The 26832-nt window shown below is 33.8% G+C and overlaps 2 protein-coding genes across 33 annotated transcripts in view; one reads left to right on the top strand and one right to left on the bottom strand.

Annotated features, from left to right (window-relative positions):
* The window catches only part of LOC111056143 (UHRF1-binding protein 1-like), a 101694-nt gene that overhangs the window by 48127 nt on the left and 26735 nt on the right, over positions 1 to 26832 (top strand). For both annotated transcript variants that reach the window (XM_039438929.1, XM_039438928.1), the window contains 3 exons: positions 22469 to 22577; positions 23708 to 24077; positions 26246 to 26497. In XM_039438929.1, coding sequence (XP_039294863.1) covers positions 22469 to 22577; positions 23708 to 24077; positions 26246 to 26497 — 731 coding nt within the window. The remainder of the gene's footprint in view (positions 1 to 22468; positions 22578 to 23707; positions 24078 to 26245; positions 26498 to 26832) is intronic.
* LOC111056144 (glycine-rich cell wall structural protein 1.8-like) lies at positions 766 to 20863 on the bottom strand. 31 transcript variants are annotated; one of them, XM_039438949.1, is made up of 6 exons: positions 20634 to 20863; positions 15753 to 17222; positions 15597 to 15650; positions 15009 to 15314; positions 1268 to 1597; positions 766 to 1219 (listed from the first exon to the last, which is right to left on the bottom strand). In XM_039438949.1, exons 1-6 carry the CDS (start codon positions 20722 to 20724, stop codon positions 780 to 782), a joined length of 2691 nt encoding a protein of 896 aa, XP_039294883.1. In that variant the 5' UTR covers positions 20725 to 20863; the 3' UTR covers positions 766 to 779. The 31 variants fall into 31 exon arrangements, with proteins under 31 accessions (XP_039294883.1, XP_039294892.1, XP_039294868.1 ...); XM_039438958.1 differs by having other exon boundaries at positions 15957 to 17222; XM_039438934.1 differs by having other exon boundaries at positions 15009 to 15236; positions 15315 to 17222.

Raw genomic sequence — 26832 nt, 5'->3', positions numbered from 1 at the left:
AGGACCAGGGAGTAGTGTTTATACCTCTGGAATACCATCACTTGTCACAACATACCAATAATGGAGTAGTGACAAATCAATTCATCAGATATAAGGTTCATCCTAAATAACATATTGGTTGCAATAGAATGAATTCTTCAGGTAAGCAATACATTTTTGGATGCAAAATCCTGAGATCTTTAATACTTTTTGCATTATTTACTGTTCTTTGCTTTTTTAATAGCACGGGCAGCATAAAAAAGGGCTCATTGAGCTTGTTTGACACCCGAAATGCCTTTTTCAAGGGCATGTGAAATGATGCCTTGTTGAGGGGCATTATGAGCTACACTCCATTACCTCCATCCTAATTGTATACTTAATCACCACCATAATAAATTGTATCCATTGTCTCCACCATATCTTCGGCAACCACTGTTATAATTGTAAGCAGCAGCTCCACTACCTCCACCATAATTGTATCCTCTGTCACCACCAAATATTGTATCCTTAGCAACCACCTCCATAATTGTAAGTTGCAACTTGATTACATCCACAATAGTTGTATCCTTTGGTACCACCGTAATCATAGCCACCTCTAATACAAGGCCACGGCCTACGATATTGCAATGTCGCAGTATAGAATCTAATACATGATTGGTGGAAAAGATAGGCTGGTATTTCTTTAAATCTTTTTCACCAATCATGTATTAGATTCAAGGCCTACGCTGCGACGTTGCAATATCGTAGGCCGTGGTCTTGTATTAGAGGAGGCTTTGCCGTAATTGTATCCTTTGTCTCCATTAAAACTTTGGCATTTTTAATGCTTCTTTAGCTACTTTGGCTGCACCCTGAACAGTAGTCTTGCCAATATCATCAAATTGCTTAAAGACTTGTGACATGGCTTGCTGAGCACCTTGTAGTATAGGAGAATTGTATGCTGTAACACATTTTCCTTCAGAATAGTTGTATCCATTGTCTGCTCCATATCCTTGGCAACCACCTCCATAATTGTAAGCTGCAGCTCCATTGCCTCCACCATAATTATATCCTTCTTCACCACCATATGCTTGGCAACCGCCACCATAACTGTAAGCTGCAGCTCCATTACCTCCACCATAGTTGTATCCTTTGTCACCACCATAATTGTATCCTTTGTCTCCACCATATCCTTTGCATCCACCTCCATAATTGTAAGCAGCAACTCCACTACCTCCTCCATAATTGTATCCTTTGTCACCACCATAACTGTATCCTTTGTCACCACCATAACTGTATCCTTTGTCACCACCATAACTGTATCCTTTGTCTCCACCATATGCTTGGCAACCACCTCCATAACTGTAAGCTGCAACTTCATTACCTCCACCATAGTTGTATCCTTTGTCACCACCATAACTGTATCCTTTGTCACCACCATATGCTTGGCAACCACCTCCATAACTGTAAGCGGCAGCTCCATTACCTCCACCATAGTTGTATCCTTTGTCACCACCATAACTGTATCCTTTGTCACCACCATATGCTTGGCAACCACCTCCATAACTGTAAGCTGCTACACCATTACCTCCACCATAGTTGTATCCTTTGTCACCACCATAATTGTATCCTTTGTCACCACCATATCCTTGGCATCCGCCTCCATAATTATAAGCTGCAACACCATTACTCCCACCATTGTTGTATCCTTTGTCTCCGTTGTATCCTGTAAAATATGATTTGCTATTCTCATTCAACTGTGTAGTTTTATTAGTTAAACATAACATGCCACATAAGTTTGCATGGTTTATTCATGTAAAAATTCAACAATCTAAGTTTACTGGTTCAATTTTCATTTTATTTCCAATAACAATTATAGACTTATTTCACTTCCAAGTGAGTGAGTAACAACAATTTATTAAAACTTCCATTAATTAAATCAAATCTAGTTGATGAAGGCTACTTTGAGTTTTTGTTACATCAATACTAGTAGCCCTTATTAAGAAAGTGAATTATTATTTATTCATTCTATTTATATAGACCTAATTATGTCCAAAAATGTTTTTTTATCAAATTCATTCGTATTCTACAAGATTTATACGTTATTTAATTTTTGTTATTTAGTAGAATGATATAAACATATTTATCTAAGTAGGTGCCCTTTTTTAAGATTTATTAATTCACTAAAGCATGGTTCAACTTTTCAAGTGGAAATAAATAACACTCAACTGTTACTAGTTTATGTTCATAATTATGTTAGTAGTGATTGATCAATTTGATGTTGTTCATTCTGTCTTATTCCCATGTATAATATAAAACTAGTGACCCCCTGGGTTGAAGAACTTGCTCATGAACTGTTGTATCGATCTTTAAATCCGCAACTTGTAATTATACTGGGTTGGTGAGAATTATGGAAACAGCTAATTATTTGTTTAAATATGATAATTTGATAGTATGTTTCATGGGGATCCTATTTGAATTGAAAAAACTACTTTCCTGTCGCTTCAAAACTTTTGTCTGTCATCTTGGATCAGTCATGAATCCAACTTCATTTCGAATCGAGCTTGTGATTCAAACTTTATTTTTACAAATGGGAACGTAGTCATTTGTGATACAGAATTTTAAGAGAAAATTAATGGTCAAACCCGTGCATCGATATCTCAAACCGTTTCAATCACCTTTACATTTCAAGATACTAATTAATCATACGAAAATGAAATAATTCATTACCTGCATTGAAAATCAAATGTTAGTGAACACTAATAGTAATATTACAACTCTCTTATTCAACACTCTGAACAAACAAAAAATTATTTGTCTTTTTTTTATATAGGTACTCATTTATTCCATTACTGTATGATTTATCCTATTATATTAAGCGAGCAATTTCTGTATATCAGTATATATTTCAATATTTGGCTATTTATATTTATTTATGGTTATTTATGTCCAACGGATCTCGAAAACGGCTCTAACGATTTTTAAGAAATTTGGAACATAGTAGGTTTATGATATAAAAATTCGATTGCACTAGGTTTCATCCCTGGGAAAACTCGCTGAAGGACATGAAAAGGATAATTTCATCCTTGGAAAAACAGATGATAATTTTGTCGTCTGTCGATAACAGAAGATGCGTGTGCCTGTGTGGGAGATCAGCTGTATAATCAATCAGCTTACCGTATCTCGTGAGAAACCTAGAAATTTTAATAGACTCGATCAAAATAATCTGATTTGTTGACATGATATAGTATATCATAATATTCAAAGTTAATCATTATTTTACAGTTTTAAGTGATTAGTGAGTGTTATTTTGTTATTCAATTTGGTTTGTAAACAATCTAAATTAGAACTTTTCTGTTTTCAAATATTTAGACTGAAAATTGGACCTGAATTCAAGTGTATGAAACATAACCTACTTTCTGGACCATTTATAGTGTACCTGTAAATCAAAATTCGAGGAAGAAACAGTTTTGGGCTGTGCCTGTTAGTCCTTCCCCAATAATTTTGAAGAATTGTATTTTGTTTATCAATAAATAAATAACGAGCTAAGCTTGGTGCCCCGAAATTTAGTACCTATATGCAAACTCAATCATTATTTAAAACATATGAGAAGAATTTTTTATGTTTGTTATGTAACAATGAAACACTCTTACAATAGAGTGTTAATTTCTACTAAAATGTGAATTTATAAAAAAATTCAATAGTTCAGTTCAAATGAAACGTTAATCTGTCAAATCAAAATTGAAATGAAGTACTAAAATATTCCTTGGAAGTTATAAGTATTCCTCAATATGAAGTTAAAGAAAAAAGGACTGCAATACGATTGTATTAATATTTTCTAAGTTTCTGCATAGAGAAACAAAAGCATAAGTTTATGCTACTGTTTCTCTATGGTTTCTGTTCCTCATCTAAATATTTTTGGACCCTCAAATATTATCTATTTATAGTTTATCATTTATTTCCAGAACCACATTTAAATCTTGATTTCAATAAAATAATGTGGCAGATAAAATAGTTTGAGTTTGCCTTCTTTGCTCACTTAATAATTTAAATTGAAGGAGCAAATGGATAAATTAATAAATGCCATAGAAAATAAATTGATAATTAAGTAACTTGTGATGAATCAGGCATATCTTGCTTATCGAAAAAGCATTGCGTGTAAATAGTTTTTCATTTTCCTTCATAATAATATTTTAATAGCTTTTTAGTTGCTCTAGAGTTTTCATCAAGAACCCTTAAGATTGAAAAACTTTTTTCTATTAGCAGTTGTCTTTAGTGAAACCAGTATTCAGTTACAAACAAATTTTATGGGTTAATTGTTATAAACTTGAGAAACTGCATTTCAACCTGTAATTTCCAACTATAATAATTTAACTTATTTTCCGGAAATTCAATGGCTTCAGAATTATAATTTCAAACTTTCCCCTTCTTTCTTGCTCATTTCCACAGTTAAATCAGCAATGGAAAAGTATGGTTTAGGCTCAGAATAGTTATTTGTGCAACTAGTGTGCAAAGTGACAGTTTGCTGCACCGAAAGAAACGTTTACGCATGAGCCGTAGGCGAGGGCGGAATGGTTTTTTGAGTGCAGCAGAGGAACTTTGCGCACATATTTCACATTAAATTTTTCCTACAGTTACCATTGAATATGAGAAGTGGTTGATTATGGGTAAAATTATGGCTGAAATCCATTAAATATTTGTCTGTATAATTTTGTTATTAATAACGACTTTAATTTATTTTAAACTTGATAATCCAATTGAAAATTAATAATCAATAATTTATTCTAATTAAAAATTTAATTAATCCAATTAATTTGAAAATTTGAATAATTTTGAGTGAATATTGTTGTTGTTGTTTCTTAGCACTACAGCCCTGGGTGGGCCTTGGCTTCCTCCGTCACTCGCCTCCACTCGTTCCGGTCATTCCCCATCCTTCTCCATCCACGAATCCCCATTCTATTCAGATCTCCTTCGACATCCTGCAGCCACCTTCTCCTGGGTCTCCCTCTTCTTCTTACTTGGAAAATTTCACCCTCAAGCAGTTGTCTCTGGAGTCTGTTCTGCTCCATTCTCCAGACGTGTCCCAGCCAGCTGATTCTTCGTGATTTGATGAAACGAACAATGTCCTGGTTTTGGAGGATATTGTTAATCTCTCTGTTGCTTCTTATTCTCCATGTTCCATCTTGCCGAACTGGTCCAAAAAGTGCGGATATATCGGCTACAGTGAATGTCCATGCTTCGCTACCATATGTAACTATTGGCCTGATTACTGTTTTATAGAGTTTTATTTTAGTGTCACGCGTTATCAGCTTGGACGTAATTATTTTAACATTTGTGAAATATGCTCTATTACCACTGATTATTCGATTGTTTATTTCTTCAGACATTTTATTTTCTACATTCAGCTTTGTGCCTAGGTAAACGAAACTACTCACATTTTCAAACAAGAACTGTCCTATCCTAACTGGTTTGTTTCTCCTTCTTCGGGCCTGCCTTGACATTAGCATATACTTGGTCTTAGATTCGTTCACCTTGAGTCCTACTGGCTTTCCTTCCTGCTCTATCTTTAAAAACGTCTCCTTAAGTGTAGCCAGATTCCGGGTCACCAACAAGATATAGTCAGCATAGGCATGAATTTGCTTTGATTTATATATTATTGTGCCTCTTGGGTCCATCTCCCGCATGACCTTGTTCCAAGCCAAGTTAGGCACTGTCAAGAGAACAGCTGACAGTGCATCTCCCTGTCTGACGCCCTTGACAATGTCAAGACTTCGGCTCAACTGCCACTAGAACCATAGCTTGACTTCATAAATGTTATGTTTGTCAGCATTATAAGCTTATTTGGCAAACCGTAGCTCTCAAGTGCATCTAGCAGCTTATTCCTATCTATTGAGTCGAATGCTTGCTTATAATCAAATATTATGAGTAAATATTAATTTTTGAATAATTTTTCAACCAATCAATTTATGAATGAAAAAAATATTATTTGAAATAATGAATAATTTATTAATAATATTCAAAATGTATAATTTAATGAGTTCTCATTTTTATTTATTTGAGAATCAGAAAAAATATAGATAGAACAGATTCGCATTCAAAATACATGCCAACAATGTCAACAGCTGATTGGGATGGCTGCAAGATAATATGCAAAGTAATACTTTGCGCACTAGAGCGGAAAAGTGATTTTTTGCGTTCTGTAATCAGTGCAGGAATGGTCACTTTTCAAGGAAACTGTAGGAAATAGTTATTTGTGCAACTAGTGCGCAAAGTGACAGTTTGCTGCACCGAAAGAAACGTTTACGCCCGAGCCGTAGGCGAGGGCGGAATGGTTTCTTGAGTGCAGCAAACGAACTTTGCGCACGTATTTCACAGTAAATTTTTCCTACAGTTACCATTGATTAAGAAAAGTAGATAATTATGGGTAAAATTCCCTGAAATCCATCAAATGTTTTTCTGTGTAATTTTATTATTAATAAAAACCTTAATTTATTTAAAATTGAATTATAATGATTAGTGATTCAATTGAAAATGTGACTGCTTGAAGGGGGTCTATGTTATGTAAGCATTGAAATGACTATAATCAAGGCACATAATGGCAAGGCAACGCTGCTCTCCTCTGCCATTATAACGTGGGCCTCACTATGAGTGTTACCAACTTCATTTTGATTTTGCTGCACTGGTGCTCCATATAACCTACTATTTTGTGTTGCCATGTTGAAAATCTGGAGTACGCAAAGTACTCACTTTGCGCACTAGTGCGGAAAAGTGATTCTTTGCGGCCTGCAATCAGTGCACTAATGGTCACTTTTCAAGTTATCTGTAGAAAAACAAAATTTCTAACTCACCATAGGCAGCCACAGAACTTTCTGATTTTTTCGAGACGCACACAGATAAATCGGCGTCGTTGTCAATGACGACTTCGATCTTATTAGGCATGATGAAAGTTGCCTTTTCGCCAAAAAACTTGAAAAATTTCACTGAGAATTTTGCACCTTCACTCGGTCACTTCCAAAAGTTATTTGATTCAAATAACAAATTTACAAATACATCAAATCATAAAACATACGTTTGTATTATTATTAAATCCAATATAATTTTATCAGATGTTGCTATAAAATCACTTCTCGTGTATGGACTACTTTATTCAAATTATTAAAAACAATATAAAAACATGAAGTACCTACACCTTTATTTAAAACATTTCAGACAACTAGTTTCCACTTAACTTTTCCATTTTCAAGTTTAAATGCAAGAATAAACACTTTGAAATTAGATAATGTATGTACATATGCTTATTTTCATAAGATTTATTTATTTCTTGGACATTATTTTCTATTAAAATATTTTAATTTTAATTACATTTTTTTTAATTCTATCAAAAAAAGAATTATTTAAGTCGAATTAAATAATTATAAAATTATTCCTATTTAACTTTATAGATTTGAAATTCTTCTTTTACATTCAATTCATTACTTTTTTACCAAAGCTTAATGTTTTCATATTAGAATTTATATCGACATAATAAATTATGATTAGTTTTTAAGGGTTGATAGAATTGGCTAACTCGGAATTCGCAGACTCCATGTTAAACTGTCGTATGAATCAAAACTGCTCTAATCATAATATGGTATTGATTCATATCAGTCCGGTTACTCAAGGGTTTTCGTGGGCACTTCGTGAAGATGGAAACAGACCCTTATATTCTGATTCTAGGCTACCTCAGGATATCCGAACCACTTGATGCGCATTTGATTTTCTCACGGTTTTCCAATTGTCAGGTCTAGCATAGGTCTAATATGGAGGGAAAAATGTAACTTTGGCTGCAAACCATACTTTTCTCTCTTTTCCAATGACGCTCCAGAAGTCAAAAATGGACTTATAGCCCTCAACTAGATGTAATTTTAAAGCTTATTTGGGAATATTGTACAACACAGTCTCAGTAATAGTAGGTTATGTTCACTGTGAATACATTTACACACACACACACACACACACCACACACACACACACACACACACACCACACAACACACACACACCACACAACACACACACACACACACCAATACCCAAAAACCACTTTTTTGGACTCAGTGGACCTTGAAACGTATAGAAATTTAGAAATTGGGGTACCTTCATTTTTTTCGGAAAGCAATACTTTCCTTACCTATGGTAATAGGGCAAGGAAAGTAAAATCAGACTAGAATTATTCATCATAAATCAGCTGACAAGTTATTAAACAGATGTGTGGAGAAGCCAGTCTATTGCTGTATTTCCATAAGGTCTAGAGTTTCAATCAGGTACTTGTGGAAGAGATTACTGCGTGAGTTCTACTGTTCACAGAACTACTAGTGATATGAAAATTCTATTGCACTAGGTCTCAACCCTCGGATAACTCGCTGAAGGACATTAAAAGGATAAATACGTCCTTGGAAAAACAGCTGGAAATTTTGTCGTCTGTAGTTACCATACTGGGAGTGAACGAGTGCATGTGTGGGATCATTCAGCTTATCTCACGAGAAGAAAAATTTGACAAGAAAAACTTATTTTCGTTTATTTCTCTTTTTTTTAGAAACCAAGTTTACTTCAGCAAGTCCAAAATAAATATTGTAGCAAACATAGTATATTATAATTCTAAATCGAATTCATAGTAATTTGTAATTGATGATGTGTTTGTTTTTTGAAGTGTGTATAAATGGTTATTTTGATGAGTTAACCTTAAAAGATTCCGAGAACGAACCTAATGAATAACTTACTACAACTAAACTCATTCGCACTAAAAAATTTGAAATTTTTCATTGCGTCAAAAACATAACCCACAAACAAGCAAGGAAATTGATCGAACCAGTCTTTGACCGTGTTCAAATAATTTGATGGCCCGTTCGGTGGCAGTCAAACTTAACCATTGGTTTGACCGTGGTTGAACGTAACTGGTGTTGGTGGAACGAATTATTGCTGATTTAATAATTGGATAGATTTTAACCATGTTCAAATGCCTTGACCAAGGTTGGTGAAACCGGGCATTATTCTTATTATTTAAAATTAATTAAGTTTGATTTTCTAATATATTGTATGGTTACATAAAATAAAAAATTGGTTCTAGACTTCTCTAATGTATCCAAATTAAAAAATCAGAACTACAATATATATTGCAAGTACACCCATTTATCATGTCTATATTGTTGAGTATATGTTCAGTATATGTTGAGATAAGAAATGTGAAATTGAAAATTGAAAAACGAAACATGTAGTGACAAAATAATTTATAAGGATACTCAGATTAATATTTTTTATGTTAAAAGTAGCCCTAAAGAAAAAAGACAAGTAATGTGAGATATCCTCTTCTTCAATTCAGATTGACTACCACTGATGTCTTAACAGAAATAAAAATAAATTTTAGGTATCATTTTATATTATTATATGAAACAATAATATAGGAAAAGGTACATGAACTCTAGTTCTATTTCAGTTGAATTCCTTATTACTTAGAGCTTTTTCACATGACAGCGATTTACGCTCGGTTGTCGCTCGATTGGCAAATCGATCAGTTTGACAGCCTCGTACACATGACAGCGATTCATGAGCGGTTTGCGCTCAGTTATGATAAATAATTACTAGGTACAACATCTATGTACTCAATCTTAATATCTTAATCTATGTACCTAATCACTATATTACTCTACTCTTATATTACTCTATATTACTGCTCTGATCGAAACCGCTCGGTTGACTGAAGACATGTGTACGCTCTCATGCCTGCTCTAGTATATATCGAGCCACCCGGCAATCGAGCGACAACCGAGCGGTTGTAGTCTGAGACTGTAGTCGATTCGCCGGCGACTACTAAAACCGAGCGATGCATGTGTACGGCACCATGTGTTTCCCTATACCTGGCAATCGCTCGGTTTGTCAACCGCGCGACAACCGAATGTAAATCGCTGTCATGTGAACAGGCTCTAACAGAAACTGACCTTTAAGAAACTGACCTCCTTTAAAATATTAATTTTAACTTGATATCTCGTTTTATTGACCTTTTTGCTGTATTATAACACAATTCAACCATACTTCACCATTATCATACTCCATTTTGGAAAAAAGTATGTTCCCAAAATGGGAACATTGGTAACCTCAGGGGTATTCTGAGTATCACATCAGTTCTAGGAACTGAGTGAAAAATAGCTCAACTCATATGATATAGAACAGTGTATTTTATTTAAGAATTTTCAAATCAAAATAATAATAAAAGTTACTCACAGGAAAAGTAGAAAATTCAATCATAGAAATACATAAAAATTCGAATAACATCTTGAAGCTGATAAGAGCTTATTTTTTGTGAAATTTATCATTACATATTTTTTATGCAATCTTTTCCCGCATTTAGTGCACATGAGACGAGTGTTTTTCAAGCAAATCACACTTCTGCCTTGTGATGCTGCAGACAAATGATGATTTATTCCATCAAAGCGAACATCCTCAATTGTTTTTGCAGTTGGTCCTGAAGCAAGCCTCTCACCACTCTCGAGCCAAGAGGCGATGTGTCAGCTTCACCAGCTTTTCCACAGTAAATTGACATGTGTATGGGAAACCATCCACTCCACAGAGCATCCAAACTTTGAACAAAAAGCGTATTGGTTTGTTCTTTATGAACATTTTTGCGGAATGATGACCATGGTAGGGTACCATCGACTCATCAATGCTCAAACTCTCATGATAAACTCCAAATTGTTGGAATTTTTCATTCAGCTTATCATAAAGTGGCTGGACTCTGGCCACTTTAGTGTTACCCAGCTGGTTATTGTCAGCTACATGAATATATTTTTTTAAGAGCTTGAACCTATCTCTGCTCATACTTTCAGAATATATTGGAGCACTCAAATCAGGAGCAGTTGACCAGCTCCAATTTGAAGGCAGATAATGATATCCACTAACAATAAGGAGTCCCAAAAACACACACATTTCCTTGTAAGACACCTCAAATGAATGATCATTTTTATCCCTCCTAGCATACAGATTTGTCTGCTCTGTTATAAACTCAATTATTTCAGGTGAGAAAAAAAGCGAAAAAAAATTCAAATTTAGATTTTCCCAAATGTTCCTCTCCCACTTTATTTACTGGTTCTGGCCCACATTTGAATAGAACTTCCTCACTTTTCCTCCAATTTGGGATTTCTTTATCAGATTTGTTGCTTTTACCTTGTCCATGCACACGTTTAATCTTTTTTGTTGGTGGATGAGGCACCTCCACCTCAGTTACCGGTGGTTCCACATCATCAGATCTTACCTCAAGTTCAACTTCTCCTGGAATTTCAGTTGGCAGTGTTATATCCAAACCGTCATCAGGGAGAATCACTTCGTCACTGTCACAATTCCTGTCTCCAGACTCTGGAGGCAAGATACATATGGTTGCTTCTGTCACATCTGGTGATTCTTCCACGATTTTCACTGCCTCCCGTAGGTACTTCAATCTTGATACGGGCCTGTAAAAGAGAGTACACAATACTTATTAGGAATATAATTGTAATGAATAATGTGAACAATATCCACAATTGACCTAAGTATAGTGGATGCAAACGAACAATTATTCAAATCCATTTTTTTATAATAATATAACAGTACGAATATTGCTTTTTAGCTAGACCTATTTTTTAATAAATACTAGTTCAGAATTGGGATTAATCAATTCATTTCTTCGCCATATTGATAGAACTGAGCCAGAGTAATGAATTGTTCAAATAAGAGTATCATAGACTTCATAATGATATTACTTAGAACAACAAGATACAACCTACACTAAGATCAAGTAAGATTTCATTATAAATTCACTATGATTCGAAAATAAATATAGCATTATAATCTGAAATACTTACCCAAAAAATTTTGGTTGATCCATTCTTACAACAGTAGTCAATTCTCATGAAAATAGAAATAAAAACAGAAGCACGAAGTTATCTCACTCTCAGCAAAAGCTAATACAATGGAGTAGGCTCTATGAATAACTTATGCAAAGTAAACTGACTGCAAAGTAACACTGTCTAGCTCGGTACCAATTGCACAAATAAAAATTATTGTATTATTGAATTGAATACCAACACTGCACATTCGAAAAAGCAACCATTGAAGTAACCATCATTCCCAAAATGGGACATGCTTGACTTTCAACAGATACCTCCAAAGAAACCAACATTCCCAAAATGGGACATACAAAAAAATCTGCTTGTAGTTTATATTCTAATGGATAAACTCGTATCATTTATGTCCCATGATGAAGACTAATGTTTTTTCATGGATTATGTATGAAAAAAGTTACGATAATGCTTCAGGAAAAAAGTTATTGACAAATATCAGAAGTGAGTGAAAATTTGCCCATTTCACTATATTTGAAGTGAATAAAAACAGAGAAATGAACAATAAATTGGCAAAATAAAAATATAACATAATTTTACGATACTCTTACTTCAATTTAAGCTCAAGACACCGATCCAAAACCTCTTTTGTACATCACAAAAAAATTATGAAGTTATGTTCCCAAAAAGGGAACGTTGGTCTCTAAAAGGGCAACCTTTACTGTATGATCACTGTAAATGCTTCAGACTGTTGCTAGCCTTCAGTAGATTTAAACTCAATTATTTCAGGTGAGAAAAAAGCGAAAAAAAATTCAAATTTAGATTTTCCCAAATGTTCCTCTCCCACTTTATTTACTGGTTCTGGCCCACATTTGAATAGAACTTCCTCACTTTTCCTCCAATTTGGGATTTCTTTATCAGATTTGTTGCTTTTACCTTGTCCATGCACACGTTTAGTCTTTTTTGTTGGTGGATGAGGCACCTCCACCTCAGTTACCGGTGGTTCCACATCATCAGATCTTACCTCAAGTTCAACTTCTCCTGGAATTTCAGTTGGCAGTGTTGTTATATCCAAACCGTCATCAGGGAGAATCACTTCGTCACTGTCACAATTCCTGTCTCCAGACTCTGGAGGCAAGATACATATGGTTGCTTCTGTCACATCTGGTGATTCTTCCACGATTTTCACTGCCTCCCGTAGGTACTTCAATCTTGATACGGGCCTGTAAAAGAGAGTACACAATACTTATTAGGAATATAATTGTAATGAATAATGTGAACAATATCCACAATTGACCTAAGTATAGTGGATGCAAACGAACAATTATTCAAATCCATTTTTTTATAATAATATAACAGTACGAATATTGCTTTTTAGCTAGACCTATTTTTTAATAAATACTTGTTCAGAATTGGGATTAATCAATTCATTTCTTCGCCATATTGATAGAACTGAGCCAGAGTAATGAATTGTTCAAATAAGAGTATCATAGACTTCATAATGATATTACTTAGAACAACAAGATACAACCTACACTAAGATCAAGTAAGATTCATTATAAATTCACTATGATTCGAAAATAAATATAGCATTATAATCTGAAATACTTACCCAAAAAATTTTGGTTGATCCATTCTTACAACAGTAGTCAATTCTCATGAAAATAGAAATAAAAACAGAAGCACGAAGTTATCTCACTCTCAGCAAAAGCTAATACAATGGAGTAGGCTCTATGAATAACTTATGCAAAGTAAACTGACTGCAAAGTAAACACTGTCTAGCTCGGTACCAATTGCACAAATAAAAATTATTGTATTATTGAATTGAATACCAACATTGCGCATTCGAAAAAGCAACCATTGAAGTAACCATCATTCCCAAAATGGGACATGCTTGACTTTCAACAGATACCTCCAAAGAAACCAACATTCCCAAAATGGGACATACAAAAAAATCTGCTTGTAGTTTATATTCTAATGGATAAACTCGTATCATTTATGTCCCATGATGAAGACTAATGTTTTTTCATGGATTATGTATGAAAAAAGTTACGATAATGCTTCAGGAAAAAAGTTATTGACAAATATCAGAAGTGAGTGAAAATTTGCCCATTTCACTATATTTGAAGTGAATAAAAACAGAGAAATGAACAATAAATTGGCAAAATAAAAATATAACATAATTTTACGATACTCTTACTTCAATTTAAGCTCAAGACACCAATCCAAAACCTCTTTTGTACATCACAAAAAAATTATGAAGTTATGTTCCCAAAAAGGGAACGTTGGTCTCTAAAAGGGCAACCTTTACTGTATGATCACTGTAAATGCTTCAGACTGTTGCTAGCCTTCAGTAGATTTAAAATCAATGACTGCATGGGGCAAATCTAATAACAAAGTTGAGTATTGATAGAAAACAAACATTTTAGATCAGTTTTATTCCAAAATCCAAAAATCCTTTTACTACAATTAGAAGATGGCAATGCTTCGAGAAAAAATTTCTAGAAACTTGAAGAACCATCCAGGTTGTTATCCAGTGAATATTGAAACAAATCCAGCTCAATTATTATTTCAGAGGTTAAGGTTAAAGATATTTATCAATCTTTTCATTCACCTCATAGCTTTTATTTGATTTGTTTGTAACACCTTGATAAGACCACACCATGTAGACCCAGGGAATAGTGTTTAACTTCTGGAACACCATCACTTGTCACGTCATACCAATAATGTAAAGTCAATCCATCAGATATAAGGTTCAACCTGAACAACTAAATGGTGGCAATTAAATGAATTCTTCAGCACCAAAACAATACATTTTTGGGTGCAAAATCCTGAGATATTTACTACTTTTTGCATGATCTACTTTTCTTTGCTTCTTTAATAGCATGGGCAGCATTAGGAAGTGCGCATTGAGCTTGTTTAACACCCGAAATGCCTTTTCCAAGGGCTTGTGAAATGATGCCTTGTTGGGGGGCATTATAAGCTGCAACTCCATTGCCACCACCATAATTGTATCCTTTGTCTCCACCATATCCTTTGCAACCACCTCCATAATTGTAAGATGCAACACCATTACCTCCACCATAGTTGTATCCTTTGGTACCACCGTAATTGTATCCTTTGTCTCCGACAATTCCTTTACATCCATCTTGATAATTGTAAGCTGCAACACCATTACCTCCACCATAGTTGTATCCTTTGTCAACACCATAATTGTATCCTTTGTCTCCGCCATATCCTTTACATCCATCTTGATAATTGTAAGCTGCAACACCATTACCTCCACCATAGTTGTATCCTTTGTCTCCGCCATATCCTTTACATCCATCTTGATAATTATAAGCTGCAACACCATTACCTCCACCATAGTTGTATCCTTTGTCTCCACCATATCCTTTACATCCATCTTGATAATTGTAAGCTGCAACACCATTACCTCCACCATAGTTGTATCCTTTGTCTCCGCCATATCCTTTACATCCATCTTGATAATTGTAAGCTGCAACACCATTACCTCCACCATAATTGTATCCTTTGTCACCACCATATCCTTGACATCCGCCTCCATTACTGTAAGCTGCAACTCCATTACCTCCACCATAGTTGTATCCTTTGTCACCACCATAACTGTATCCTTTGTCACCACCATATCCTTGACATCCGCCTCCATTACTGTAAGCTGCAACTCCATTACCTCCACCATAGTTGTATCCTTTGTCACCACCATAATTGTATCCTTTGTCTCCTCCATATGCTTGGCATCCACCTCCATAACTGTATGCTGCAACTCCATTACCTCCACCATAGTTGTATCCTTTGTCACCACCATAATTGTATCCTTTGTCACCACCATAATTGTATCCTTTGTCTCCTCCATATGCTTGGCATCCACCTCCATAATTGTAAGCTGCAGCTCCATTACCTCCACCATAGTTGTATCCTTTGTCACCACCATATCCTTGACATCCGCCTCCATAACTGTAAGCTGCAACTTCATTACCTCCACCATAGTTGTATCCTTTGTCACCACCATAACTGTATCCTTTGTCACCACCATATCCTTGACATCCGCCTCCATTACTGTAAGCTGCAACTCCATTACCTCCACCATAGTTGTATCCTTTGTCACCACCATAATTGTATCCTTTGTCACCACCATATCCTTGGCATCCACCTCCATAACTGTAAGCTGCAACACCATTTCCTCCACCATAGTTGTAACCTTTGTCTCCTCCATATCCTTTACATCCACCTCCATAATTGTAAGCTACAACCTCATTACCTCCACCATAATTATATCCTTTGTCACCACCATAACTGTATCCTTTGTCTCCACCATATGCTTTGCAACCACCCCCATAATTATAAGCTGCAACACCATTACCACCACCATTGTTGTATACTTTATCACCACCATAATTGTATCCTTTGTCACCACCATAATTGTATCCTTTTTCTCCACTATACCCTTGGCAACCACCATCATAATTGTAAGCTGCAACACCATTACCTCCAGCATAGTTGTATCCCTTGTCGCCACCATAATTGTATCCTTTATCTCCACCATAATTGCATCCATTGTTTCCTCCATCATAATTTTTAACTGATATTCCTTTCTCAGCTGCTGCCATAATTGCTCTGCCAAGTGCTTTGCCTGCATAAATAGCGGGGCCAACTTGCCTGGCAGCTTGTGTAGCACGTGATGCAGTAACAAGGGCATCTGATATTGGAGTATCGTATTTTATCGGACTTTTGTATGCTGCAACACCATTTCCACCAGCATAGTTGTATCCTTTGTCTCCGCCATATCCTTTACATCCATCTTGATAATTGTAAGCTGCAACACCATTACCTCCACCATAGTTGTATCCTTTGTCACCACCATAATTGTATCCTTTGTCTCCACCATATCCTTTACATCCATCTTGATAATTGTAAGCTGCAACACCATTACCTCCACCATAGTTGTATCCTTTGTCACCACCATAATTGTATCCTTTGTCTCCACCATATCCTTTACATCCATCTTGATAATTGTAAGCTGCAACACCATTACCTCCACCGTAGTTGTATCCTTTGTCACCTCCATAATTGTATCCTTTGTCTCCACCATATCCTTCACATCCACCTCCATAATTGTAAGCTGCTACACCATTACCTCCACCATAGTTGTATCCTTTGTCACCTCCATAATTGTATCCTTTGTCTCCACCATATCCTTCGCATCCTCCTCCATAATTGTAAGCTGCAACCTCATTTCCTCCACCATAGTTGTATCCTTTGTCACCTCCATAATTGTATCCTTTGTCTCCACCATATCCTTCACATCCACCTCCATAATTGTAAGCTGCTACACCATTACCGCCACCATAATTGTATCCTTTGTCCCCTCCATAGTTGCATCCTTTGTCTCCGTTGTATCCTGTAAAACATGTTTTGCAATTGTCATTAAATTGTGGATTTCTTTTGCACGTAAGGCTACATGGTTTATTTATGTAAAAAAACTCAAAAAATCAAAATCCCTTGTTCAATTTTCGTTTATCTCTCCCAACAAGTTACACTTATGTCACTTTTAAGTGAGTGAGTGTAATAATCCATGAAATCTATTCCATTTATTAAATTAAACCAAGTTGAGAAGAGTTATTCTGTCTCCTTCCTATATCAATACTAGTAGCTCTTATCAAGAAAGTTGATTATTTTTTATTCATTCTATCCATATAACTTTATATAGTTTGTCTAAACTGTTTTGTCTTACATAACTCTAAGCTAATTTATTTTATTTATACTTAATTTCAATTTAACATTGTGAATAATTTTGTTTTGATCTTGTACCTGCTGAAAAACCCACGGGTTTAGCATGACCCATTAATGTAAAAATGTTTTTCCAATTAATTTAATTTGATTGATTGATGTGGCAAATCCAAGATGGCGGACCAAAAATTTTGAAACTACAGAAAAATAGTTTTTTAATTCAAATATGATTACCAATGAAGCCCACTGTCAAATTGTCTTTGAAAATGAAAAGGGAGATTAAGCTGTTTTCATCATTTTTACCAACCCTGTAAGCCCATGTGAATCATCCATAGAACTTAATAGTTTACTCCGTATGTGTGAATGAAAAATACAAAATCTCTAGATTAATAATAATACCAACATCATAGCAACTCAACTGCTATCACAAGTAGTGTTATTTATTAAGCGTATGTTACAGGAAGACAGATGTCAACGGAAGCGAGTTGATTTAGAAGTGTTAAATTAAATATGTTAAATATTTATCAGTTAAATTATGTGCCGGCGCATGAAGGACAGTGTGCGATAACTCCTTAATAGCATAAGCTTTTCCAAATGAATGGAAAAAATATAGAAATAGCATGCGATTTATTCCAGCTGATTTATATTATTTTCTTAGGCACATCAAATGTTATTTTTATATCCTGAAAAAGGGATTGAGTCAATTTTGTTGTAAAACGAAATTGACCTGTAAAAATATTTGAAGAATACTTGTTGAAAATTTGTTGCTGATTTATCAAATTGTTCAAAAGTTATTGTAGAACATACAAACCCCCAGACTGATAACGACTTTGGCCTTGGATGAAAAGTAAGAAGTTTAGTAATTAATTTAGTGTTTCAGTCCTATAAAAAAATTGATAATGTTCATCAGTGTTAATAATGAAACTTGGACAGCTGACAAATTTCTTAAAGAAAACTTATCATCAAGTAATGACTGAGAAGTAATTAATAGAAGACTGCAGTGTCTTAATTTTCACTGCGTTGTTCATATCACAAAGTTACACCACTTCTAATAATTGTAAATTCAATAGTGAGGGATTCAATGTTTAATGGCCTATTCTAAGATTGCGTATCTTATTATTCTCTTGTACTGGATAATCTCTAGTTGAATGTCTTGGAACAAGAAGATTAAAAAGTTGCATTAACTGTTGTGAGATTCAGGTTATAAAGTCAGCATTTGATCCTTGCCTGTCATCTATGATATCTTATCTGTCATCTATTCTTGTCTGTCATACAAAGCAGTTAGTTGTTCTGGCTGCGCACCGTTCGCACTGAACTCTCACATTCTGCACCGAAGAAATAAGTCCGCTATTGCAGACTTTGTCTCTTATTCATTGAAATCATCTCACCACTAGCATCAGCTATAGCCAGGTTCACTTTGATCTGTCAGAAATTATACAATGGGGAGAGTTTGTGTTGTTCGTAAAGAACGCTGTCAGTTTGCAATGAATTCCACTTGCACCAGATATGAATAGGTTTATTTCGAGCAGTCAGTATTGGTTGGATGGTAAGTGCTGGTAATGTGTGTGTGAGGAAAGCTGACAGGTTCACTTGCATTGTGGCTAACCCATACTGTCAGGATTGGTGGAATGGGAAGTGTTATGCCGTTCCTGATTTATTCGCTGATAAAACAGTTATTATAAAACTGATATTAACCGTTCTGGCTGATAAAACGTTATTGCAGAGGATAACAACTTACAATAGAGTAATTATTTTTACTAAAATGTAAATATAATGGTAAAAATTCAATATTTTTTTTAAATAAACCTTTAATCTGTCAAATCAAAATTGAACCATTCCTTAATAGTTATAAATATTCCTCAATATGAAGTTAGAGAAAAAGGTCTCCAATATGATTGCATTAATATTTTCTTAGTTTTTATTTCTTACCTAGAATATTTGGACCCCAAAAATTTTATCCTTTCTTATTGTTTGACAAGAACATTATCTTTAGTTAATGTTTCAAATTTGAACCAATCACTTTCCTAGTATTCAAATTACTAGAAATTAATTTTTACTATTGTAAACACAGAACTCTATTTCAAACTTAATTTGAATAGATGTGGCAGATCAATAGTTTGAGTGCGCCTTTTTTCCTCACTTAATAATTGAAATTGAATGAATAAATGGATAAGTTAATAAATGCCAAAGATTAAAAAGGTTATAGATAAAAGATGAATATTGATATTTAATCAATTGATGAGATAAATCTGGCAAATTTTGCTAATTGGGACAGCATTTAGTGTTTATAATGAGTATAAACAGCAGTTTTAGAATTTAGTAGCCCAGTAGTCTAGAATATGGTATTCCAGAAAAAATTATTGGTTTGAGCGCGCCATTCATTAGCCAATATTAGTCCAACTTGCGGTTCTTCAATTCGACGTCAGTACTGTACTGGAAAAGTGTATTAAATACTGGCATGTACTTTTCAAGGAATCATCTCAATTTTCATTTACAAATTCGGTTCCAAATTCTGTCTAACCTTTGTTTTGTTAAGAAGGTAGCAGAAATTTGAATTTCAAAATAAATTGTTGAAGTTTTAAAAATGTCGAATTCTAAAATTTTATAGCTTGAAAATTTTGATTTGAAGCTAAAACATTATTTTTAGTGATCTTCCTCAATTTGAGATACATTTTTATTGGTACATTTTTACATTTTTTTGGTACATAGATACATTTTTATTAATACTATTACACATAAAATTGTAAATCAACTTATGATTTCAAACTAAATCCCGTTCTTCTGAATTTTATAACTTGAAAATGCTTAAATATTTTAATGAATTTAAAACTCGTAATCTTCCAGTTTGAAAACAAATTTTATGGGTTTATTGTTATACACTAACTGTATTTCAACTTGTAATTTCTAACTAAAATCATTCAACTTATTTTTTGAAAATTCGATGGCTTTGAACTTGGAATTTAAATTCAATTTTAAACTACCCCCTTCTTTCTTGCTTATTCCCACAGTCAAATCAGCAATGGAAAAGATATTCTGAAAGGGAAAGTATGGATTAGTCATAAAAACAACATTTCCAACTCACCATAGGCAGCCACAGAACTTTCGGATTTTTTTGAGACGCACACAGATAAATCGGCGTCGTTGTCAATGGCGACTTCGATCTTATTAGGCATGATGTAAGTTGCCTTTTCGCCAAAAAACTTGAAAAATTTCACTGAGAATTTTGCACCTTCACTCGGTCACTTCCAAAAGTTATTTGATTCGAATAACAAATTTACAAATACATCAAATCACCAAACATACGTTTGTATTAGAAAATTCAATATGATTTCATCAGATGTTGCTTGTAATATGACATTGGTAAGACTTTCCCGTTAACCACGACAGACTATCGACAGACACCTGAAAAAATCTTTCCAATGATTCTGTATCATTATCAAACTGTATTTCTTTGTTTTGGACATTATCAAAACTAAATTTCAACCTAAGAAAAGAAAAATGTTACAAATAACCAATTCAAAAGTTATATTTGATAAAAATTTGCATTATTTTTGTTAAAAAATAAAACGCATTATTTCGGGATAGACGTGTCTGACAGTAATTTGTCTGCAGCTTAGTCAATGTAGCATAACATAGTTTGACTGTATTTTTATCATGGTTGCGCTAAATATATGTAAAGTACTCACATTGGTCAAACCTATTACCAAAGTATATGAAAGTACAGAGAATTGCTTTTATCTGTTTTATATTCTTACCCAAATTTTGAAAAAAGTTAAGGTCTTTTAAAAAAAGTAGGTACTTACATTGAGGTACCAAATAACAAAGAAATAGGATATACAAACAATAAATTATTCTGATTAGTCTTAGGTAAACCTACGGTGCAAAAATGTAATACCAAAATACTAGACAAACTACCTAGCTTTGCAAATTCTTTTTTTTATCTTAAAAATAAATCTATTAAAACTCCGTAGGTAATTTTAATTTTCAAAGTTTTCTTTTTCCCAATGAAGATGGTTATTCAAATCATCATAAATTATTCACAGATTGATAGATTTATTTATTGATAATGGAATTAAATTCTAGATTAAACCACTCTTAATATTCATCTAGAACCAAAAATTCCTTGTCATAAAAAAGGTTTTGAGATTTACAATTTATTTTTTATCATTTTAAAATCTCGTTGAATATAAATTGGAGGTTGAATGTAAGTAATTAATAAAAACAAAGAATACAGTTGCAGCTTATTTAAATATTTTGACATATTCTCTTGTATCTTGTTTGTAGAAATTAAATAAAATTAATCAAGTACCCTTTTTTTTAATATTTTATGTTATATCCGGCCATGTATATATACTTCAAAATTAGCAATGTAAACATTGAAAGTGGAATCTCTTTCTCAAAATTTGTAAGTGAAACTGTAGCAAATTCTCATAATTTCCTGTTGAATAATTTGTCAAGAAACTTGAAAGAAAAGTTTATCTGGTCTTGTCTCAATCCATCTAATACTATGATATTCATTTCATGAAAAATATATACGTTTAATGAAACAACTTTTTTCGAAGATCTTTTAAAAAATCCTTACCATCAACACTAAACTTTAAAAATTCATCATTTTTAAAAATACAAAATTTAGTTGCTAATATTCAAATGGAAAGAATTTTTTTAAAGAGATGTATTTTTCATAACTGTTATTGATATAATATATTCTTTTAATTGATTATGAACTTGTTATTTATTCGATCAAAATTCATTACAATATTCACTTCATCATTTTTGCTCTCAACTGTTTTTTTTTCTTTGTAACTCGACTATCTCGTTTGTTTCATATTTATTTGTGCTATTGTCAATGCTAATAAATCATATTAGTTCATACTGTAGTTCAATATTAAGATTATGTTTTTCCATGTTTGTTTTAAGGTAGTGACAACATTAGACAAGGAGGTCCTCCAAAATTGTCCGGCAACATTGAAGAGATCAACAAGCAGCTGAGTAGAGAAATGTTGTGGATCGAATCGAAGGATGTTTGGTAAGCTAAAAATAGTAACATATTTCATACATTCCAAAGTAATTTCTCTTATTTAAAAAATATAGAAGTTATATAAACTTGAGTTACATTATTTATTTATTTCAATCGACTACTCGAAAGTTTTATTGCGAAGTACCTTTTTTCATTTCTTTGAGACATGACTAGTCCCGTGTATTAAATGTTTTGACACTTCATAATGGGATAAATACCCCAAACTATTCATGTCTCAAAGCAAATAACAATTATACTAGTAATGCTATGCAATAAAATAGTCACATTTATGATTAAATGTATTTTAACATTGTATTCAACGTATTGCTCCATTTCCTGAAAAATTTATTTGTGTCGCAGTAAAGGTGATAATGTGGTACAGTATAGTAGTCATCCATATTGAATAGAGTTAAAATTTTTATATATCCACTAAAGTATCTTGATACCGTTATTGGTTATTACATCAGTTACATGGTAATTTAGATATTTAATAAGAGTAAATTTTACTGTGCATTACATTATGAGTGGATATTGAATTCTCAATTTGAAACTTAGTTTTTGCAGGCCGTACACAGCAATGTCTCCCGGCTACATTATGCCAAGCAAGCTATTGACTCTTTGAATGTTTTTAATTTTTGTATTGGCCTATGAGTGCATATATGCATATAGTAAGAGTAAGAGAAATTTCAACTTGAATTTTCTAATGAATAATTTTTTGGTGTCACTGATTCGAGTATTTCTATTTAATCTTGAATAATCAATTAGTTATGCTTTGTGTCATTGCCTCAAAGAATAAATCTTACTCTTGAGCTTAACGATTAGGTAATTAACTTAATTTTTCGGACGATTCTCGACATTATCAAGTGTTATTTTGACACTTGATTATGGCCGAAACTAGTCCTGTTTAAAAATAAATGAAAAAGAGTACTGGTAGTCTCCTAATATTAATCTTTCAAGTATTCACAATACCTAAATGATGAATATCATAATGTAGTCTAATCCATTCTCTGTCAATTACTTCAATCTTAATAGGAAAATTTTGTTTTTGCCCTAATTGCCTATCTAGACCCTATTTGGAAAATACTAGAATTGAAATTTTGAACAATTTTTTCATAGAAAAATATTTTTTCCTTTGTCAGGTGCATAGTTCTGGAACCCTTATTCGGCGACTTCTACGGAGTAAGAGCTATAGGCAGTGCAAGACCGGCCCCTTTTCTGGACGCTGTGACCGTCACCTTATGGCTTCACACGGCAGACGCCGCACAAGCTCCACAGCCACAGGGCGAGGCGGGTGGAGGGGGAGGAGGAGGAACAGAAAATGGAGGAGGAGGTTCAGAGAACGGAAGCGGGAAATGGAGACAGCAGAATGGTTCGAAAGATATGAGTCCTTCTGGTGAGAATAGGTTGGCTGATATCCATGCAGTGGCCCATATATCGCTTCTAGTCAGTCTGCAGATCAATCACTACCAGTTCCTTTTTTTGTTGCGGGTAGCTGATGAGGCCAAAGAGGTCAGTTCCTTTTGAATTATTAATATTAATTTTTGGTGGGTTACATTAGCTGGGTTATTCGCTCAAAATTTTTTCCTGTTATTTAATTTTATTAATGCACTCCATCGATACTGTTTGTGTAAATTTATATTATAGGCCTCTTGTTGAAATATAATTTTTACCATTGACCGTTTTTCAAAGCTTTTGTAGCTTAAACTAAATTGTGTAGTTTATAAATACATTTTCGTTTCCACAACAGGATTTGTTTGAAGACTTGTTTGTAAATTTTAGATAATCAAACAAAATTGCGATAGTTATCATTCTTAATTGGAGCTGCCCCAGTTTCTGTCTCCTAGTTGCTCTCTGTATTTGAGCAGTATATGAGATTATTTTGTACTAGTAGTTCTGTGAACAGTAGACCTCACGCAGTATTCTAATCCACAAGTACCTGATTGAAACTATAGACCTCATGGAAATACAGCAATAGACTGGCTTCTACACACATCTGTGTAATCACTTGTCAGCTGATTTATGATGAATAATTCTATAGATCTATCAGAGAGTCTGATTTTTACTCCAATATTAATTGGCGTATGAAGGAGGCTCCTTTTTCCTTTTATATTATCCTTGAAATGCAAAATTTTCAAAAACCTTGTATATTCGTCGACGCGCAATTAAAAAATGAACATACATGTCAAATTTCATGAAAATCTATTTCCGCGTTTCGCCGTAAATGCGAAACATATAAACATTAAGAGAAATGCCAAACCGTCGGCTTGAATCTTAGACCTCACTTCGCTCGGTCAATTATGCTGTCGACCAGTTGACCTCCAATCGACTACTGTTGTGTAACCTTTCACTTATTTTCCATGTCATACAATGTATAGTATTTTTATCGTTTTTTTTTAATTTAATGATTGTCAACTAATGTTTCCTTTGATGCCATCAGCTAACCACGTTCAACCCAACTGTCTAACTTATTGGGCTATTCAACCTTCCTTATAGATTTGTTTTTCAAATGTAATGGTATATAGTTTTAGTTTTAGGTTTCTTGTTGATTTTTTTCAATGTAATGATAGACAACACTATTGTGAGGTCCACTTTATTATGGCAGTATTTGATTAACAATAGTGTTTATTTATTTATTTTTTTTCATTGATTTATTTGATAGAGCAAACAATTCAATAGTCGGAAAAGAAAAAACAGGCTATTGCTCAAAATTTCATCAATTTCCCAATTTTGTCTCAAATTCTCCAAATATTATGTAGGTTATATCCATTTCAATTTCTACACCAAATCATCAATCTAAAACAATAAATCAGAATAAAACAAACAATTTCAAATTTATTTAGGTGCTATCCTTGTTTATCATTCGACAAAGCAAGTAGCTCTATCCTTTTCTTGCTCCACAACGTTGCCAGATCGTTTTTTATCAATGTAGAATCCATCAACAAAATTTATTAACAATATTAATCTATTAGCTAAATATTCCATCTCAATTATTTATTTATTTATTTTCTGTGGATACAGTTACAAACCATATAAATTTTATGATCTGGAAAGAAGGCATGGCCCAAAACTATTCTGTTCCCAAATTTAGATAATGGATAACATGTTCGAAAAAATAGGTTTTTATTATGTAAATTTATTGATTCATTATTGAAAAATATATGTATTTACGAACAAAATATAATAGATTATCCTAAACAAGGTTGTTATTATTACATCAGATATACCGGTATCAGCTATCCTCTATAGGAGGCAGTGGCAAGGCAGAGAGTCGGCAACGCTGTTCTCCTATCTTTCTACACTGTCATTATAATGTGGACCTCACTATATCTATCTATTTAACTATTAATAAAAACAATATAAAAAGGTGTAGTACCCTTTATTAAAAACTTTAAAATATTTTAACGTCCAGTTTCGACCATAGGTCATTTTCAAGTTAAAATTTCAACTTTTAAATTTTAACTAGTTTTTATTAATTTGAACAAAAGTACCCCATATAAGTGAAGTGATCTAACTATCAATATCCATCTATCTAACTATCTATATCTATCTTTAATATTATAAAGAAAATAATTTACTTTTTATACAATAAAAATGATTGGGAGAGAACAACATGCATAGCCCAAAACTGTCTCCTCCCGAATTGTTAGTTTCCCTAATGTTTGTTCTGTTGTGAGCAGCTTACGACATTCCTGGCGATGGACTCGAACCGGCTGCTGGGGCGCGCCGAGGGCAGTTCCCTGGTGGTGGGGGCAGTTCTGCCCCAGCTGGAGGTGACCCTAGTGATGCCCGCCCATGTGCCCGGCAAGGAGTCCTCGGGCGGCGACCTCGAGTCGGTCATCCCCGACTCCTCCAGTCTGGCCGACGATCCCAACACCAACACCAGCATTCAGTGGCATCACAACCTCTCCACTGATATTCCTTCCACTACGGTAATTGATTGCAAGTGACATTTATTCGCAAAAGAAAACTAGTTCAGGAATAAGATGGACAGATATGAGGTTTGGAACAGGCAGAGATGCCTAAACCCTGAAAGGTAGAAGAAGAAGAAAATTATTTATTATTTATTTATTTATTGGATAGAGTAAACAATACAGTAGTAGTTGGAAAAGAAAAAGCATGCTATTGCCCAAAACTTCTTCAATTTCCTAATTTTATCTCAAATTGTCCAAATACTATGTAGGTTATGTCCATTTCAATTTACACACTAAATCATCAATCTGAATATACAAATCAGAAAAAAAACATTTCAAATTTAGATAGATTA

The sequence above is a fragment of the Nilaparvata lugens genome, chromosome 12 (genome assembly GCF_014356525.2).
Source record: "Nilaparvata lugens isolate BPH chromosome 12, ASM1435652v1, whole genome shotgun sequence".
In the NCBI taxonomy this organism is placed as follows: domain Eukaryota; kingdom Metazoa; phylum Arthropoda; class Insecta; order Hemiptera; family Delphacidae; genus Nilaparvata; species Nilaparvata lugens.
The sequence above is the reverse complement of the archived record's forward strand: the minus strand, read 5'-3'. Positions and strand labels throughout refer to the sequence as shown.

What these genes read in the sequence shown, in the direction of transcription:
- LOC111056144 (XM_039438930.1), bottom strand. Translation starts at nt 20,724, where the DNA reads ATGCCTAATAAGATCGAAGTCGCCATTGACAACGACGCCGATTTATCT. An exon ending in AAGTTCTGTGGCTGCCTATG is followed by an intron (nt 17,223 to 20,633) that starts GTGAGTTGGAAA and finishes CATGTTTTACAG; the next exon opens with GATACAACGGAGACAAAGGA. An exon ending in AGACAAAGGATACAGTTATG is followed by an intron (nt 1,220 to 1,267) that starts GTGGTGACAAAG and finishes GATACAGTTATG; the next exon opens with GTGGTGACAAAGGATACAAT.